At 36.1% G+C, this 17,303-nt stretch overlaps 2 protein-coding genes across 4 annotated transcripts; both read right to left on the bottom strand.

The window, feature by feature from the left end:
• Positions 1-1,988: 1,988 nt before the first annotated feature.
• LOC118435847 (eIF-2-alpha kinase GCN2-like) lies at positions 1,989-4,748 on the bottom strand. 3 transcript variants are annotated; one of them, XM_035852312.1, is made up of 3 exons: positions 4,353-4,748; positions 3,735-4,213; positions 1,989-3,311 (listed from the first exon to the last, which is right to left on the bottom strand). In XM_035852312.1, the coding sequence occupies exons 1-3, from the start codon at positions 4,646-4,648 to the stop codon at positions 2,065-2,067; spliced, it is 2,022 nt and encodes a 673-aa protein (XP_035708205.1). In that variant the 5' UTR covers positions 4,649-4,748; the 3' UTR covers positions 1,989-2,064. The 3 variants fall into 3 exon arrangements, with proteins under 3 accessions (XP_035708205.1, XP_035708204.1, XP_035708206.1); XM_035852313.1 differs by having other exon boundaries at positions 2,789-2,921; positions 3,016-4,213; XM_035852311.1 differs by having other exon boundaries at positions 1,989-4,213.
• A 5,484-nt stretch (positions 4,749-10,232) lies between these two features.
• LOC110850421 (ATP-dependent RNA helicase TDRD9) lies at positions 10,233-17,070 on the bottom strand. The gene is made up of 25 exons (XM_022097855.2): positions 16,254-17,070; positions 16,017-16,178; positions 15,865-15,936; positions 15,652-15,801; positions 15,198-15,578; positions 14,972-15,130; positions 14,805-14,905; positions 14,559-14,737; positions 14,323-14,489; positions 14,095-14,259; positions 13,820-14,000; positions 13,592-13,719; positions 13,388-13,524; positions 13,173-13,311; positions 12,964-13,118; positions 12,789-12,888; positions 12,629-12,714; positions 12,430-12,559; positions 12,161-12,370; positions 11,979-12,083; positions 11,781-11,900; positions 11,573-11,710; positions 11,366-11,494; positions 10,877-11,302; positions 10,233-10,812 (listed from the first exon to the last, which is right to left on the bottom strand). The coding sequence occupies exons 1-25, from the start codon at positions 16,911-16,913 to the stop codon at positions 10,498-10,500; spliced, it is 4,695 nt and encodes a 1,564-aa protein (XP_021953547.1). The 5' UTR covers positions 16,914-17,070; the 3' UTR covers positions 10,233-10,497.
• Between the last annotated feature and the right edge of the window lie 233 nt (positions 17,071-17,303).

The raw sequence follows: 17,303 nt of genomic DNA on the forward strand, positions 1-17,303 counted from the left end.
AAATTCGCAAACTTGATTGCAACAAATTTGCAAATGTTTTTGGAACTACGGGTGACGTCGTTGTAGATAAATTTGCGAAAATAAAACCTTGGTACATATTTTCCATGAGAATGTAACAAGCAAAGAAATACCAGGCTACCAAGAGTAGCATTTTCTTACTATGATTAATTCCTTGTCCACTTTGGCCTAACAGAGAACAGATGAAATTTAGAAATTCGTGTAAAAAGTGTAGAATTTTAAGTTCTTCTTTCTTCTTCATTATTTTAACATTTCGCGTCTTGGAAAATATTAGCACCACGGTCACCAAAAGACAAGACGCCGAGATGCAAATCCATGTCACGTAATCAAACGGGGAGAAAAACGTGCCCAAATTACTTCCGATTGATAGAACTGTTGTTACGACGTAAAATGAAAATTTTTTGCGTTCAACTTTATACGTGACGTATTCCAACATAACGTCCTCGTCCACATCATTATTAGTGTTCCGAAAGATTATTTGCAATGCTACTTCAAGTTTTGATTTTTCTTTCAGGAATTTTTCCCTGTGAATGGAAGTGAAGTTGAATTTCGATGAGAGGATTGCAATTTTGCAAAATCTTTATGCAGAATTTAAAGTTTTGCACATAAAAAGATTATGACAACAGGCGTCACCCTGTGCATAACTTCGATCCGGGATTGTGCCTAAATCAACCAAGTATGCGAAGTGCATATCAGCATTTAAAGCATTCCATATTGGATCGATGTCTGTAATCAAGAATTTGTCGATAATGGTAACAGTTTTAGTTCGAGGAGGGTAACCCAATATTCGAGGAATTAGAATAATGTTAGGACTGCTAGTCGAAAAAAGGAGAACGATTGATGAGCTATAAAGTGATGCTAATTTTTTAATGTACTTTGGTTGAGTTTCGGCCAGATGGGCGAATGTGTATCTTGGATTTACAAGTTTTTGTGTCCTTCGTAAATTCCAATGAGGTACATTGTCCTCAGAAAATTGTGTATTTGCTAAATTTACTATGGCGATGAATTGAAGGGCAGATTTATGGTGTGAAATAACTAATTGATTTGTATAACTGATAAGTGTGTCGTTTTCGTGGATAACGTCTACGATTCGAGGGGAATAATGGTTGCAGTGACCAATTTGTTGAGCATACTGGGGAAAATCTTCCCGAAATGAAATGTTATAATTCGAAATGGTGGATAAAAACAAGTTGTAACTTTGAAACAAATTTGAGACGTCCCACATGGTCAAGTTAGGATGGATTGGAGAAAAATCTACGTTAAAAATTACGGAAATATATTGATGTGAGCCTTGGGACGTTGACAATCTGGCTAAAAATATCGGATAATGAATCGATCTACATATGTATAATCAAATGTGTATAAAACAAGGATAATTGCTGCTATCGTCGTAATCAATATGCAATTATAAGGGAGAAATATAATATGTAAATATGTATTTAGCATGTAGATAGATACATGGGAAAATACATGGGAAATGATTGTAAATTAAATGCACATACTTATTACTTTTTGTATACAGCTAAATACTTTCCATTTCAATATGAACTGATAAATTGCTAAAAATATAAATGTACAAACAAATATAGTATGCATTTGCATATGAATACACGTACATATCTATATTTATGCACATAAATATACGCAATATGCATTTGCCAAAAAGTAAAACCAATGTGCTGCGGACCAATTTATTTTTGTTGCATAAATTACATAAACTTATATACAAATTAGTTTATGTTCATGAATCTGGAAAGAGTGGTTTCGGCAATACTAGCGGGGGCCGGAAATACAATTAGCTTTCCGAAAATTACTTAGATATTTATGGGGAAGATTGAAATTATCCTTATTTGAATGAGTAAATTTAAAATATTTTGAATAGAGGAATATGCATAACCGTTCAATTTTTAGATTAGAGATAAAGTGAAAATTACAATGAAGGTTAGAAAATAAATCACCGAATGCTACCATTAGTTTACTATATTTTTATTGTTACATGTGCAGCATACAGTGTTTTACAAATATTACAAAATAATTAAAGTTAAGTTACTCGCCAACCCCGTCATATCGGAAATCAGAAAATCGAGGGATAGGTGGTCCAAAAACAAATGAAGAAGTTGCCCCAGTTTCTCTCAAAATGTAATTAAAACTTTTAAGCATTCCGCACTCTGACAAATCAAAGCATCCCAGCAGAACGTTATAAATCACTTTTTGTTTTCCACTCTCAATCAAATCCAGCTGAACAAATTTCATGACTAAATCGCGTAAAATAATGTTCCCATTTTGCACATGCCTTACCAAATCGCACGACTCAGCCGTTGCCAATAGATGTTTAAACTCATCATTATGAAATTCCTCAAAAACGTTTAATTTTTCTCCACTTCGTTTCACAATCAAAAAAAGAACATCTTTATCAACTCCATGCAAATCTAAAAATGACAAAACTTGTATGAAATACTTGACATTTTCCTCTAACCATTTATCATACAATATTGCATAAACAACGACCAAAATGCGTTCATTTTGTGTCCAAGCAGGGCAAATAAAAAATGGAGGCTTATCTTGAATAAATCCAGTCCAATATGCGTAAGATATTTTTTCTAACTTCGCCAAACCTTCGTCAATATCCTTTATAAAATCGGAATATTTTTCCCGATAAAAATTTGGAATTATAATAGACGCTAATTTCATCGTTACTGGATGATATCTCAGCAATTTTCCGATTTCTTCAAGCAGATCTTGATCACTTGGCATGATATTTTTCCAAAATTCGAGTCCATTTTCATCATCCACCCACAAACTTTGGAGCTCAACTCTTTCAACGAATTCTTTCTCATCATTTTTCAAACGTTGGTAGAAACGTTTGCAACGCTTACAATTTAAGAAAATACTTGTACTCAAATCTGTAACGATAATGAAAAAAATTCTAAATTGCTTCAATCCTAATTCATTATAAGCTTCTTTCGCTTTAAGAATTAATTCAATATTATATTTTACTTTGCACAACTCGTGTACATCATCAATTATAATGACGATCGGGTAATTATTTATTTCTGTCAGTGCCATGAAAATCCTGACCCAAATTGTTCTCTCATTCTTGTCTTTATCGTCTACGTCAAAAAACCTGCCATGTTTCTTGATAACTACATCGAGTTCTGAAGCTAGGGATAATACGTCTTCTGTGATATAGTTGCCATTATGTCCACCTTGTAACCAAATAGTGTTAATATTTGGCTCGTTACTTTTAAGAAATTGTAGCAAAAATTCGGTTCTGCCCGAACCTGCCGTTGCGTCTAAAAAGATCAAGGAGACATCTTTACTTTCTTGGGTAAAATTCTCTTGTAGTATTTCCATTTCAATCTCCCTTCCACTAAACGCCACACCCTCGAACAACTTGGTTTTAGGAGTATGAAATTTTAATGGGTGAACCAAATTGTGAAAAACTTGATTAGCAGACGGTCTTTTGGATGGAATTGGGTCAATCATTTCTTTCACAATAGATTCGAATCTAGAAATTGTGGGGTCACAAATCTGCGTAAGACTAAGCTGATTTGCTTCCTTCAATTTGGATTGAATCACACCCTTAGTCGTCCCATCTTTAGAAATTGAGTACAAAATTAATTCCATGAAAATTAACCCTAACGAATACACGTCACTTTTTTCATCGTATGGTTCACCCCGTTCCATTTCTGGGCTTTGATAAATGTGTTGACCACCTTGTGAAAATTCGTGCTCTTCTAAAACCTCCTCGTCCAACCCTTTTCTCGTGGAAAGTCCAAAATCGCCAATTTTCCAAATGAAGGAATCACTCCAGTCGTACTCTTTACTGCAAAAGATATTATTTGGTTTTAAATCCCGGTGAATAATGGACAAACGATGAATTTCGGCAAGTCCTTTGGAAAGATGGGTGAAGATTTTAGGAATTTCGGAAATAATTCGTGGCCGTGATTGTGTCGCTAAGAAATTGGCGAGGGTTCCCCCATTGCAAAATTCCATTAAGATGAACATGTAATTGTTGGTGAGTTCTGCGCAGGTAGAAAATGTGCTGGAAGCGATGGATGGAATTGACGCTGGGTTGATTTCGGTGGGAAATGTGGGGAGATCAGTCTTAGGTTTTGAAACTCCGAGGGGAGGAGTAGGCTCTGTCGATTGGTGGTCACTATCGTCACAATCTTCATACCAAAATGTGTGATATCTAAGAAAATAGGTTAGATGTTTGTTATAATTTACCATATTGAAGTCAGCATTTTCAAATTTGCTGATTTTTCATTATGCGTTAACAAATTAATTTCATAATTAAGAAGAGATTAAGACACGCAATTTCATGTCAGTACCTCGTAACAAAACAGCTCTTGACACTTTGTTGATTGTGCACTTCTCTTTCCAGTTTTGCCAGAGCGGATGCATAACTTTGTTTGGGATTCCGTTTCAAAAAAGTGTCCAGAGTTCTGTCCATGTGAACTTGCTTAACTGCATAATATTGCCAATCTCGTGTATGTCTGGCTATCCAAACGTTTCCAAAATATCCAGATCCAAGTTGAGGACGCAGAACGGCTAAATCTTTTCGAATCCAGGGATTATTCTCGTTTCGGTTAATTTTGTACTTATCTTTTAAACTTCGTAAATCCATTTTTAAGTGAAGTTTCTTAACAAAAAACTTCCATGCAAATTTTGGATGAGACTTTGTTCAAATGCTCAAATGGAACTGTATACAGCTGATATTTTTTTGTTAACTGCATACATGACTGGATTGAGCAGATCTGCATGAATGAACATTTATTTACAATTGCCATTACATAATGATGACGCAGTCGACAAATCTCTCTGAGAGACATACATATATGCATGCATATAGTTAGTTTATTTACATGAATGCTAATATACTTGCCTGGTGTTGATCTGCTTGCTAGCATAACAAACTTGTTCCGATAAATTTTCGAGGACGCCCGATGATTTCTGAATAGTAACGCATACTGTAACTATTGACTGTAATTGTACCTACTTGCTAGATCTTCAAGGTATTAAAATTAAAATGTATGTAAATCAGATAGAATTGTTTCCAGGATTTTGTAAAATTTAAAACCTGTTTAGTTGGATGACGGTAGTCATTATATACATTATACATATCTCCAGCCAAGGATATAGAAATTTTTCATGTTAGTATGTTTTCTTGAGGAATTGTAATTGATACAGATAATTGTATTTGGCACAATAAATAATAAAAATTAGAGTCTTATGTACATGTTATATCTTAAAAAATTAATTTAATTGGGGGCTTTCCCCATTTAACTCTAAATAAGCCAATTTTTTCCTATGAAATCGGCGTAATTAGTTTTTCTAAAATTTTAAAAATTTCTAAATCTCGCATGTAAATATGACATAACGCAAAAAATATTCCTGTAAAACTATGAAGCTGTTCCAGAAAATGCATTTAATACAATATCACCGCTATTTCCGGATTTGGCCAACCCTAAAGTAAGCAGAGCTCTTAGCGTTCCAGTTATCACTGCCCGAAGGAATATTAGAGCCGACGTGGATTTAAACGTCATCATTCCCTCAACCCCAATCGCTAATGGTTTCATCGATTTGATAAATTTTGTAAAGAATTTTTCTTCCATTCTATTCCTGAATTTGATCTTTTTCCACGATTTCAAAATTTTCTCCGAGTACGAATTAAACATTCCGGTAACTTGGAGATTTGCGGCCCACGCTAATTGCACAATGACAGACCACATAGAGAGCATAATCTGAAGAGTAAAAAAATATTTCCGTTATGCGTAAGCCAAGCAAATTTATAACTTCATTAACCTCCATCCTTCCCTTACCAAATTTGACCTGTCCAATGTATACCAATTTACTAACACGGTAAAATTACAGAATAAGCAAACATGTGAAAGTAGTCCGTGCAAGAATACAAATGTTAATCCTAAAGTGTGCATCTGCAGTTTGTTAAGAAGTTGTAAATTGATGTACTCTCTTAAAACATGAATCGGCCTTCGCAAAGATGGATGCGAGAAGTGGACTGTGTTCGTGCTTAATTTTAATTCTCGCATTACTAGGCCCATTGAAACTGAAAAACACAATAAAATTCAAAAAGTGACAGTAGAAATTACAAATTTTAAACTTATGTACTTATATAAATAGTTCCCATGACTGCAAACACCATGATCGTGTACCACGCCACGGATGCTGTCCACGTCAAGAATGCGATGAATGCAAAGCTGAGAATAACATTTTCATTCAATCCGAACACACGTGGGAGCAATTGTTTCGGGTGGAGTGGACTGTTTTGCGACGAAATGTAAAATATCACCTTGGTCAGTGGGAGTAACAGAAGTGGGACTACTTCGAAAAACACTATGGTGTCCATAATTCTAGAGTATATCTTTAATTTTGGTTTAATCCATGAGCGCATCCACTTATCTAAACAATAATTCAGATTAACACAAACATTTTGAAAGTGATACGTGTATTGTACATACTTATGAAGTGTGGAAAATAATGCAGAATTCGATTCAGGCCAAGGATTAGGTCGTCATTATGTACGTAATACGTTGCAAGCATCCAAAGTATGAAAAACGTTATGCAACTTAGTCCGTAGGACGCGTGAAAGTGTGGATTGCTTTCACCTCCGTGGTACAACCAAAGTTGAATTGTTTTACCCCAAACGAAAATCGCCCAAGATACGTAGATTAGAGTTGTACTAAAAAACTTTCTTTGAAATTTTACAGGGTTGCAAAACAATCTCGTGCTCAGGTTAAGATGTACCCTAAATGGTCCCACAGCTATTTGTGCGGTCGTCATTATGTGCAACAACTTGAATAAGATGTCAGAGTACATTTTAGAATTTTACGGAAAGCGAACTTGAACTATCCATAGCTTTCATTCTAGAATGAAAAACGACAAGTGATGTATCTGTAAATGTATATGAAATTTGCCCATATAAAAAACAGGAAATTATCGACCGCATTTAAAATCAGGGCGGAACCTTTACCGTAAACGAGGTGAAAGTCATTAGTTCAAACTTCACCACCGTTAATAGCACACTCATTTGAATTGACACATGTTAGAAGTGTATTTAAATGCATATAATAGTATTCCATAGTTTCGTTTTATTGTTCCAATTTTATTCAGAATAATGAGCCAAATTACGCTTACTTAATATCCGTAGAGGTATTCGTGACGAGTTCGCATCATTATTAACGTACATACATAAGTAACAAAATAAAGTGCGCACAAATTTTCTTAAAATTGTCCAGAAAATTGAGTTTGCGCGTCTACACGGAAACTTATAATGAATGCAAAGTTTGTATTGTGAGCAAAATAAATTTAACAAAAATATGGGAGCATGCGAACTCGTAATAAATACCAAATAATAGTTTGAAAATCTTTAACTTTCCTTGAGTTATTCAGGAAAATCCTATTGGACAGATTCAAACCAAAATCTTAACTCATGTTTCTGGGCTATATTCAGGAACCACATATATATACATACATGAATAATGTATACAACTGTATATACGTCAACTGTTCATTCTTAGCACAACGTACATATTTTTAGATGTACTTTCGAACCAAGAATCAATTTCGCTAATGCGACTACCATTCCTTTGCATGTTCAGTTTGGGCGATGTCATGGCTAATCCTAAGTTTAAATGCCAAGGCTTTGAAAGACTTGAAATAATTTATGTCTGTTTATGCACGTGCTGATGAACAATTCTGCATACATTCCTTTCCTTAGTTCATTCGTACGCGTTTTTCCTTACTTATTCTAGTGAACTATTCAATCAATCAATAAAAATATTAAATAAAATTCTACCAAAAATTAATATGATTTATCAGCAGAATACCTTCATGACTTTTCATTTCCTTCTTTTAACAATAATAAAGGTCAAATCTCACAACAGCCTCCAGGGTTTTGAAGCATGTGTTAAGCATTTCGTAATTCTATATTCCAAGAAAAACATAAATAATGAGAAAACAAAATCTGTTTTAATGGACTTTGTTGAAAATGTAATTCAAAAGGATTTGTCGGATATGCACACAAACAAATTTGGAGAACCACGATACACAATATTTCACGGTACCGATTGGTACGGAAATTTGGAATATATTAATTTTCAGACTTTTCACTTGGAGGGTGTTTGCAGTGCCATATTTATCCTTGGTTTGGATGGAATCAGTCCTATCAAACTTATTCGTAACTATCTTGGATTCTTTGATCTGTATTACCGTCCCAAAACATCTTTCATACTAACCTATAGAACTCCCCAAACATGGCTGACAAAGATTCCGCTACCGTTTTATGAATCTCAGGCACAATACTTCTTTTGGATTATTGACCTCCATTATAATTACACTCCATTCTGGATTATTCATCTAAATTCAAGTCGTCTGTTCAGCTACTGCAGTTTTTGCAAAAACAATTTAAAACATGCTTCTAATTTTGAATTAGAATCAATTAACCTTTTACAACTGTACTGGGAAGATGTCGAAAAGCGAAATTTGCTGATTTACGACACTGATATAGCCGCTAATCAGAATCGACACGAACATCAAGGATTATACTGTTTACAAAGCCCGTGGTTACTAACGAAAGATATTAAAGATGAATACGCCACGTACTATATGACGCATTATTGTGTCACAGAAATAATCCTAGTTCAAGTTATTTCAGATTATTTCAATTTTAGTGCAAGTTTAAGGTATGCCTCGGCGTATGGGCGTAATAAAAAGTCAAATCCCATTACAAGAATCCATGGGTATGTTCGCTTCAATAAGAAAACAGGGCACCCAATTTCTGGAGACTATTTCACAGATATGATGAAAATGGGAATTTTTTACTGTTTAGATGAATATATTCGGCAAAACGAATTAGCTAGATTGGCTGTGTGGGCGTCACCATTTGAATCACATGTATGGTTTTGGATCATTGCAACATTATCAATTTTGGCGCTGCTACTTGGATTACAACAAAGCTATAGAATTAAGCTATCAATTCTTTACTCAAATTTATGGGAACTAATAAGACTTCTTTTTCGCCAATATTCATCCCCTAAACAATATCTAATTATTCTTATTGCATCAGGCAGTTCTATATTTTTACAGCTGTCGTACGAGAATCAAATCACGAGCCAATTACTAGCTCCACTGAAGCGCCCACAATATAGAAATCTGTCCCATTTAGTTAGGAATGGATTCAAGCTACAATATTTATATTATGAAGAAAAATCACAAAAGGATGGATTTATCAGGAATACGACGAGAGATGCAATGCTGAACTGGGCCTTTCAAACTTATGAATTCGACCTGAGACAAAAAGGCATCACTAAGTCAACCGAGTATAGGAACAAAATAATGTTTTATTCCATGTCAAATTCTACCTTGCAGAGTTTAAATAAGGATTATGCAGTAAAATATAAAGACAGAAGATTTGCAATTATCGACGAATCTCTTAGCAACGGGTACAAATCAATATTTCAAACGGCTCTACCAAATCGTGAGTGTCTTACGGTGGATTACGTTCAAAAATTGCCCATATTTGATCGATATTTTGTGCAAGGCGAGATTGAATTAGGTTTGGTAAGAAAGACTATGAAGGAAACTGGGATTGCATCATTTTGGGATGGTTTATATAAAACACGGGTGGAATTACATAAAAGAAAGCATCGCTTACAAGCCAATTTAGTAATTACTGAGAATTCTCAAGATAACGACATGATTTCATATAGGAATTATGAAGGATTGGCAGTCTTGATGGGAATGCTTGTTGTTGTGGAAGTAATGATTTTCACGATTGAGATTACTTTTAGGGGTGTTAAGTCTATTGGTAATTTCATATATGTGGACATTATGCACCTTACATATGTATTTAGGGTAACGTATTTAGAAAAATGTATGTAAATTCAGTTTTTTTACTTTAATGTAAACTCAATTTTTAGTACTATAAAACTATCCCCTTGAAAAAAATTTCTAATTCACTTGTCATTTTTTAACAATAAATTTCCTAAAAATGAGTTCGCTAATTGTTGTAAATAAATATAAATAATTTCATGTTGTCGAAATAAAGTTAACTGTCAATTAAGCATCAGAGTTTAAGATTATATACCAACTCGCATCACTTGCTATACGATTTATGCATAAATTTAATGGTATTTAGCATAATTATATGGTCTGTTAACTTTAATGTCCAATGAAGATGCGCAATTCAATCATTAATTGTATTACAGGTTAAAGTAATTTATTACTATTTTGTCTAATTCATTAAAGCAATTAACCGATATCGCAAAAAACAAGTATTTCTGTACTAACAACATAGATCTATGTTTTTGGTAAGTATTAAAACAATACGTACGCATGAATTTAAGGACAGATTTATAACGAGAATAACTAACAAGTTAACGAGAATGATAAAAAGAACACAAAAAAATGTGCCGATACAAGTCTATATTATAGCTTGACAAATTGTACCAGCAAATCCTACACGGCAAATTCCCACCTCCAATTTCGGACTGTGTCATCTTTCAACTTGACTTTATCATGGGGTGCAAATATGTCGCCAGCCTGGTACTTGAACGACTTTGATGAATGCATTAATAACCGTTCATCGATCTGGTTCCATGCGTATTCCTCCAATGTAGAGACTTCTTCCACTGGCCGCCTCTGAGTTTGTAAGAGTTTTAAAAGTTCGGCTCTGACGGATTTTTGGTAATTAGACAGAGTCGAAGAGCTGACGCTACTGCGGCTATTTTTATCTCGGAGGATGAGGTTCATCAAGTAGCGAATATTGTTGATCTGTTAATTATTTAAAATATATATTATCAGATGTTCTCCACAAAATGTAGGAAGAGATAATTACCGTGTCAATGTCATCATCACGGATTTCGGTGTCGAAAATTAGTTCCAAATCATGGTCCATATAAATAGGAATGTCGTCCTGACCCGGGGTTGGCCCAAGACCACAAAGCACGCCTGTATACGTCGTCTGACGAATGTCCACTCGTAACTCCATCTTGGGGGAAAACAGCATTGCCATTAAGGGCAACATCCCTGGAAGAGGGGGCATAATTGTCGTATCTCTCGCCATAATGTCACCAGTGGAGTCTTGCACGTCTATCGTCGAGGCAACCATAAAGCGTGAAATTGGGGCGTTAGGCTCACTTTCCAAAACTATAGAGTTGACACTGTTGCCGTCAATCTTTACTTTTTTCGTATTGCTACTTTGACATAATTGTCTGAAACTGAGCTCGAGAGGGCTGAATGGACCACTAAGGATGGTGGGGGTCTGTAAATAATTTGCATGAACTAAGTAAATAAATTCTTTCATGTGATATGATTGGGCGCGTACATATTGAGTTTTGTTCATGGAGGATTGTACAAAGTCAAAATCTAGGTCATCTCCAATTTGTTGCTTATTATGTGCATCTATTTCTTCGCTATCTAGATGATTGATATGATTTCGGACTTTCCGATTAAACTGACAAAAAGAATAAAGTTGTACAATATTAATTAAATCAAATAAATAACTGTACAAAGTACTTAATTACTTAATTACCTCTGAAAGAGCGTTTTCTTCGCAAGTCTGTGCTAAGCCAAGAAAATCGACAAGTCGCCTGTTGAAGTTCTGCTCAACTCCACTATGATCATGTCCAATTAATGCCCCAGCTACTGTGCTATTGGAAACTGAGTATACCTGAAAATAAAATAAGTCTGATCCTACTGCTGAATGCTGAACCAACATCTCCATTATTAAGCTTGCTCACCTCTATAAAAAGGAAGGGAGCATTTTCCGAAAATATTTTCAGCTCCGTTATAGCCCTGCCATGCCATACAGCTCCATAGATTGAGGCTGGTTTCATTTTTGCGAGTCGGCATTCCACAGCCTAAAATAAAAAAAAACCAAGCGTCAAAACAAATTTGTAACAAAAATGCAAGCACCTACACATTAATTTAAGTCTTACCAAACATGGCACCTTGTCATATCCCTTGGCCACCATGGAGGGGCTAAAGTCCAGCAAAGTCGAGGTTCTTACCCAAGCCATATTCCCATAATCCACAAAGAAAACCTAGTTGCAGAATATTTGTTAACAAAAAACACATTAAACTTTGAAAATAATCACAAATTGCTAAAAGGGAGACTAACCAGGGAATCGTCCATCGCGTTCGGAAAGGCAAGAATAATCTTAGCCCGATAATATCGTCCTTGGAACGGAGCGAGGTAGAAAGCTTTAGGAACGACCCTGCTGATATGGACAGGCATATGCACCAACTCCTGGTTGATTCTGTCTCCCATCTCTTCCATAGCTGCAACATTATGGAAGTAATTTATCCAAAATTGACCAGGATTTTCGACCTGTAAAAATCATAATTGATTGGATGACCATAAAATACTATTATTATGAGACAACTCACATGTACGACGCGAATTTGAAGGCGACTACAATTGACTCTTGGTAATTCAATCTGAGCTGGACAGGGTCGGAATATTCGCATTTTTAACTTCTGCTCCCAGTCTTTCAGAATTTTTTCTTCAAGGGTTGCTCTTTTGTTAGCAAGAAGGTAATGTTAATGACATTAAACTTTTTACGCTCTTGTGATTTGAATAGCTTACGACGTCAATGGAATCTGCAAATAGTCCCGATTTTGTCTCCGTTTAACTCCAAGATAGATCCCCTTGCTCATGTGTCCCATTTTCTCCTACAATAGATTTATTAAATTCTGTTGCCGGAACAATTATAAATTTCTGAAAGGTTTTCTAGTGTTGCACGAACTTGATGCGGATCAAACGTTGCAAAGACTTTCTTTCCGTCGAACCTGATCGCAGGCACGTTCATTCCAAACGATAGATAGTCCGAGATGAATTTAGCGTAACTGGAAATTTGTAAAGAAAATTACGAATATTATTGCACATTATTAATTATTAAATAAAGAATGGTTTCAAATTACACTCTGCCGTCATGGCCGGTCGGAAATCCTGTAAATAACACAGTATTGCAAAGATCGTGTCCGCCAACTTCTCTCGACTTGTTTCGCTCGTAAGATTTTGCATTTGAACATTTTGATTGAAAATAGTTGGGATAAAATGCCCCAGCAATAGCCAACTACGTAAAAAAATATTTATTGCAGTGCCACATGTATTTTTTTAAATTGTGAACCTTCAACATAATTCCAGCATCTTTTCCCAGCCCGTCGGATGATGCTGTTTTATCCTCGTCGGCTAGCGAATTATCAGTACACAATAACCCACGCATTTCCAGACGCTCGGTGATTAGGTCAACCGTAGCCTTAATCTCTCTGTTCCATAATCGAATATTAAATATCTTTAAAAAGAACTGATAAAACTGATTAAATTTTTAAATAAAAAACGCACCTTAACGCCGACAGTTGTACGGAAGCGCCACGTTCCCACAGTCTTTCATTTGATGTTGCCCGATTCTTCCTTAAATCGATGCCGATACCGTCGGTGGCGTTATAGGTCGTATTGTCCGCAAATTGCTTACACCAATGCTATAGAATTATAATATGGCAATTAATTACTGCAAGGTTGAGTAGTTGTAATTTAAATAAACCACACCATGTAGACATGATAAACTGTAAACAAGTCGGAACAAGTCTCTTTTGAATAATTTAGTCGGGATAGGTAGGGTTTGAGGGATCGGATGAATGGGGTACAGAATGGATTTTTGACGCTGAGCGTGGCAGCTAAACAAATATAAAATATTTATATAGTAAGTAGCAGTACCTATATATTTTTAGCGGAATAAATAAGTCACTTTAAAGATAATGAATTGTTATATTTCACCAATAATAATTGCCTCCTTCATGACCCCGAAGCAATAACCCAGCATGATTAGTCTTGTACACTGCTGATGAATTGGTAAGTCACACATGATTGATCCCAAGTAAGTGAGGTCACCGTCACACGTGTCGTAATAAGGTCTTCCGTCTGAACGCGTAGAAGACATTATGGTAAGGGCACCAAGCTACACAAGTGAAAAATATACAATTTGTAAATAATTAGCTTCAGTAAACAAAAATATATATTTATTATAGTTACGAAAGGTTAAGATTACTGACCTCCTTTAAGGTTGCGACAGCTCGTTCAATCCCGGACAAATCGGGTGGGTCCAGGGCCATTGACAGTAACTCCTTCGGTGTTCCTAGACTGAGTTTCTTAAGGCTGAGGACGACTGTTTCTAAATTTGAACGCTTCATTTCTGGTTCTGCATTTCTGGGCAGTTTCTAAGCATACAGAAAATACTATAAATTGGTAGAATATTAGCTTAAAACAATGTGTCGTGTTACCGAGAAAAACTCTCTAGTCACCAAACGGAATACTTTTCCATCACAGACTCGTCCGGTACGACCCTTTCGTTGAATACATTGGTTAACCGACGCCCACATAACTCTCAGGGTAGTAAAACTTGTATCGGGTTCAATACACACGGATTTTGTGAGACAAAAGTCGATCACTGAATAGACAGCGAATAATAAACATAAAAATAAAGTCACGCAATTTTGGTTTAAATTATATTAGTTACCATAAGCCACGTCCGGGACAGTTATAGAGCTCTCGGCAATATTGGTCGACAAAATGATTTTACGAAAGAAAGGCCTAGGTCGTTCGAATACTCTCTTCCGTTCGTCTGCCGTAATCTTCGAGTGTAGGGGAATAATGTCCCAGAGATGAAAGTCGTGATTGTCCTTAGTATCTGGATCACTATGGGTAAAAATGCATTTAGCTTAATAATTCAACAAACAAATAATTTATGATTTATTTAGGTTACTTTTCGAGATCGGATTTGTTCCTCTCAGTCAAGAGACGACTGAGTCTATCAATATTTTCCATTCCGGGAAGAAACACCAATACTGATCCTCTCATCTTCTTCTACAGGAGATTAGGGTTAAGGTTAAATATTTGGTTAATATATTACAAACAATTTAGTTAACTAACATGGCGGTTTTCAACATCTTCCATGGTCTCCTCCTTTTTCGGAATGGCTGGGTCATGTTGATCCAAATTGACAATGCATTCCACCGCTACATCGTATAATTCTTTAGGAATCGAAGGTTTCTCTTGGCACACTTCCCCCATCGTGTTAAGCACGTCATTCTACGAAAAAGAGATTACACAAATTTTCCACATCCACAACTTCTTGACCATATCTATTTTTACGTACCCGATAAGAAGGCATATCATCCAAGAAGTATTCCTCGATACAGTGTCGGAAAGTGTGTGGAATTTTTATAATTGGTGCCTCCTCTATATCCGACCGACCGACCAGAATCGGAAAATAAGTTGAAAACTTTGCTGAGTCAATCGTGGCAGACATCAGGATGAGCTTCACATTCTTATTGTTCCCCTCGACATCGTCAAGCAAAATTTTCTTCATGACCAGAAGTAGAAGGTCAGACGGTAGGTCGCGTTCGTGTACCTCGTCCACGATGATGTGCGTCAAGTTATGAAAACTTTTTGTGGTAATTAGCTTTTCGAGGAGGGTTCCTGTCGTCATATAGGTCAACTTTGTATCCATGTTATCCCGTTTAACGTCCTTTGCAACCTTTTAATAAAAGTGGAGATAATTAATGTGAATGTCGATTAATTAACTTATTGTTTCCATTAGTCGTACGCACCTGATATCCAACGACTTGGCCTATTTTCCAATTTCGTTCCTCGCAAACTCGCTGGGCGACAGAAATAGCAGCAATTTTTCTTGGTTGAGTCACGACAATGTTGCAGTCCTTGTTGAGTTCGTAATGTTGGTCCAGGATGAATTGTGGGATCTATGAATTAATTATTCGGTTAATTTACCCTCCAAAAAATTATCATAACGACTCTAATAGTACCTGAGTAGTTTTTCCACATCCCGTAAAACCATCAATGATAACAACGCGATGGTTTTCAATCGCTGTCAACACCTAAATCAGTTAATCAACCAATTTGAATGAATGAATAATCCATCTTCTTAATAAATAAGAATTAAATTGCAAAAAATAACCTTCTCTTTGGCAGAATTTATGGCGAGTTGAGCAGTTGAGATGGGACGAGAAGTAAAATCATATTTTTCATAAACTTTCCTCCTTTGAATACCACAATCTAAACTAATTTCGCCTTTGTCACATTCTTCGCTTTCTGGATCAAGTTCCGCCTCTGCTGCTCGCTAACATTAAAAAAACAGACCAAGTCTTAATTTGTAATTAATTAATATGGGAAATTAAATCTTACACCGTCTTACAATTTTGTCGTGATCACAAATAAATTGTTTCGTTTTGGCTTTGTTTTCTGCAATGTATTTAACTTCGTCGTCAGGGTCGTGGGCATTGTAATGGGCAACAGGAGGAATTCTTAGTTTTGGACCAGAACAGTTTTTGTGATACTTTGTTTCATCTTTGAGGTCGTAATGGTCTACGTCGTGGTTTGATAAGATGGCGGTGGAGGAGAATTCGAAAGCGTTGGCAATGCTGGCTGATGGTCGAGATACACCCAGCCAATCGTCATCCAAATTTGATGATACTGATGACGACGTTGGGGAAGGAGGTGGGGTTGTTATTTCACCCACCTTGGTGACCGGAGTAGGAATTACTTGTTCAGAGGATGACGAAGTGGAGGTGTTGGTGGAGGAATCGTCGCCCTCCGGGGGCTCAAACAAGTCAGCTGCCTTTCTGATTTTGATCCTAACCGGCCCCTCTTCCTCATCGTCAACAGGTTCTTGCCAATGTGGACGTTTTCGCAACGTTTCGTCATCAGCGGTCAGTTCCTCGGCGTCTACACATTCGTGGACGCCTGGCTCGTTGTCACTTTGGGAGAGGACTGGTTCGGGGTCAGATTGGTTGACCTCTCGATCTCCACTTTGGGAGATCTGCTCCACCTTTATAATGATGGGATCAGTTTCCATGTCGTCGGAATGATCAGCACTGCCAATTTAGTTGGATCTAAGCAGGGTAAAAACTTGTCATTGTGATCAGAGGGAGAAACAAGTTAAAAAAGAAAAAGTATCCAAAATCTTGTCAATTCGACAATCAAATCAACCATTTGTTGTGTTGTGCTAAAGTGACTGTGGAGTATTTCTTACTGACTGCTTGCAGGTTTACAAACCGGCAATCATCGACTTGAACGGGGCAGAATGGAAATATATCAAAATCCGTATTTTCATGAGACTCATGAAAAATACTCATGAAAAAACATTTTACAAAAAATGTCACGAATCATGACTTACGAACATAATGCTGCTTTTTTACTCTTTTTAAAAATTATTTTTATAGTAAAAATAAAAATAAAATTTTTA

The sequence above is a fragment of the Folsomia candida genome, unplaced genomic scaffold (genome assembly GCF_002217175.1).
Source record: "Folsomia candida strain VU population unplaced genomic scaffold, ASM221717v1 Fcan01_Sc005, whole genome shotgun sequence".
Classification (NCBI taxonomy): Eukaryota; Metazoa; Arthropoda; class Collembola; order Entomobryomorpha; family Isotomidae; genus Folsomia; species Folsomia candida.

Bases quoted from the DNA above. Each gene is read 5' to 3' on its own strand.
- LOC118435847 (XM_035852311.1), bottom strand. From the start codon at position 4,648: ATGGATTTACGAAGTTTAAAAGATAAGTACAAAATTAACCGAAACGAG. The intron at 4,214-4,352 runs GTACTGACATGA...CTATTTTCTTAG, and splicing joins AAGAGCTGTTTTGTTACGAG to ATATCACACATTTTGGTATG.
- LOC110850421 (XM_022097855.2), bottom strand. From the start codon at position 16,913: ATGGAAACTGATCCCATCATTATAAAGGTGGAGCAGATCTCCCAAAGT. The intron at 15,802-15,864 runs GTACTATTAGAG...ATTAATTCATAG, and splicing joins GATGTGGAAAAACTACTCAG to ATCCCACAATTCATCCTGGA. The intron at 12,084-12,160 runs GTTAGTCTCCCT...TTCTGCAACTAG, and splicing joins ACGCGATGGACGATTCCCTG to GTTTTCTTTGTGGATTATGG.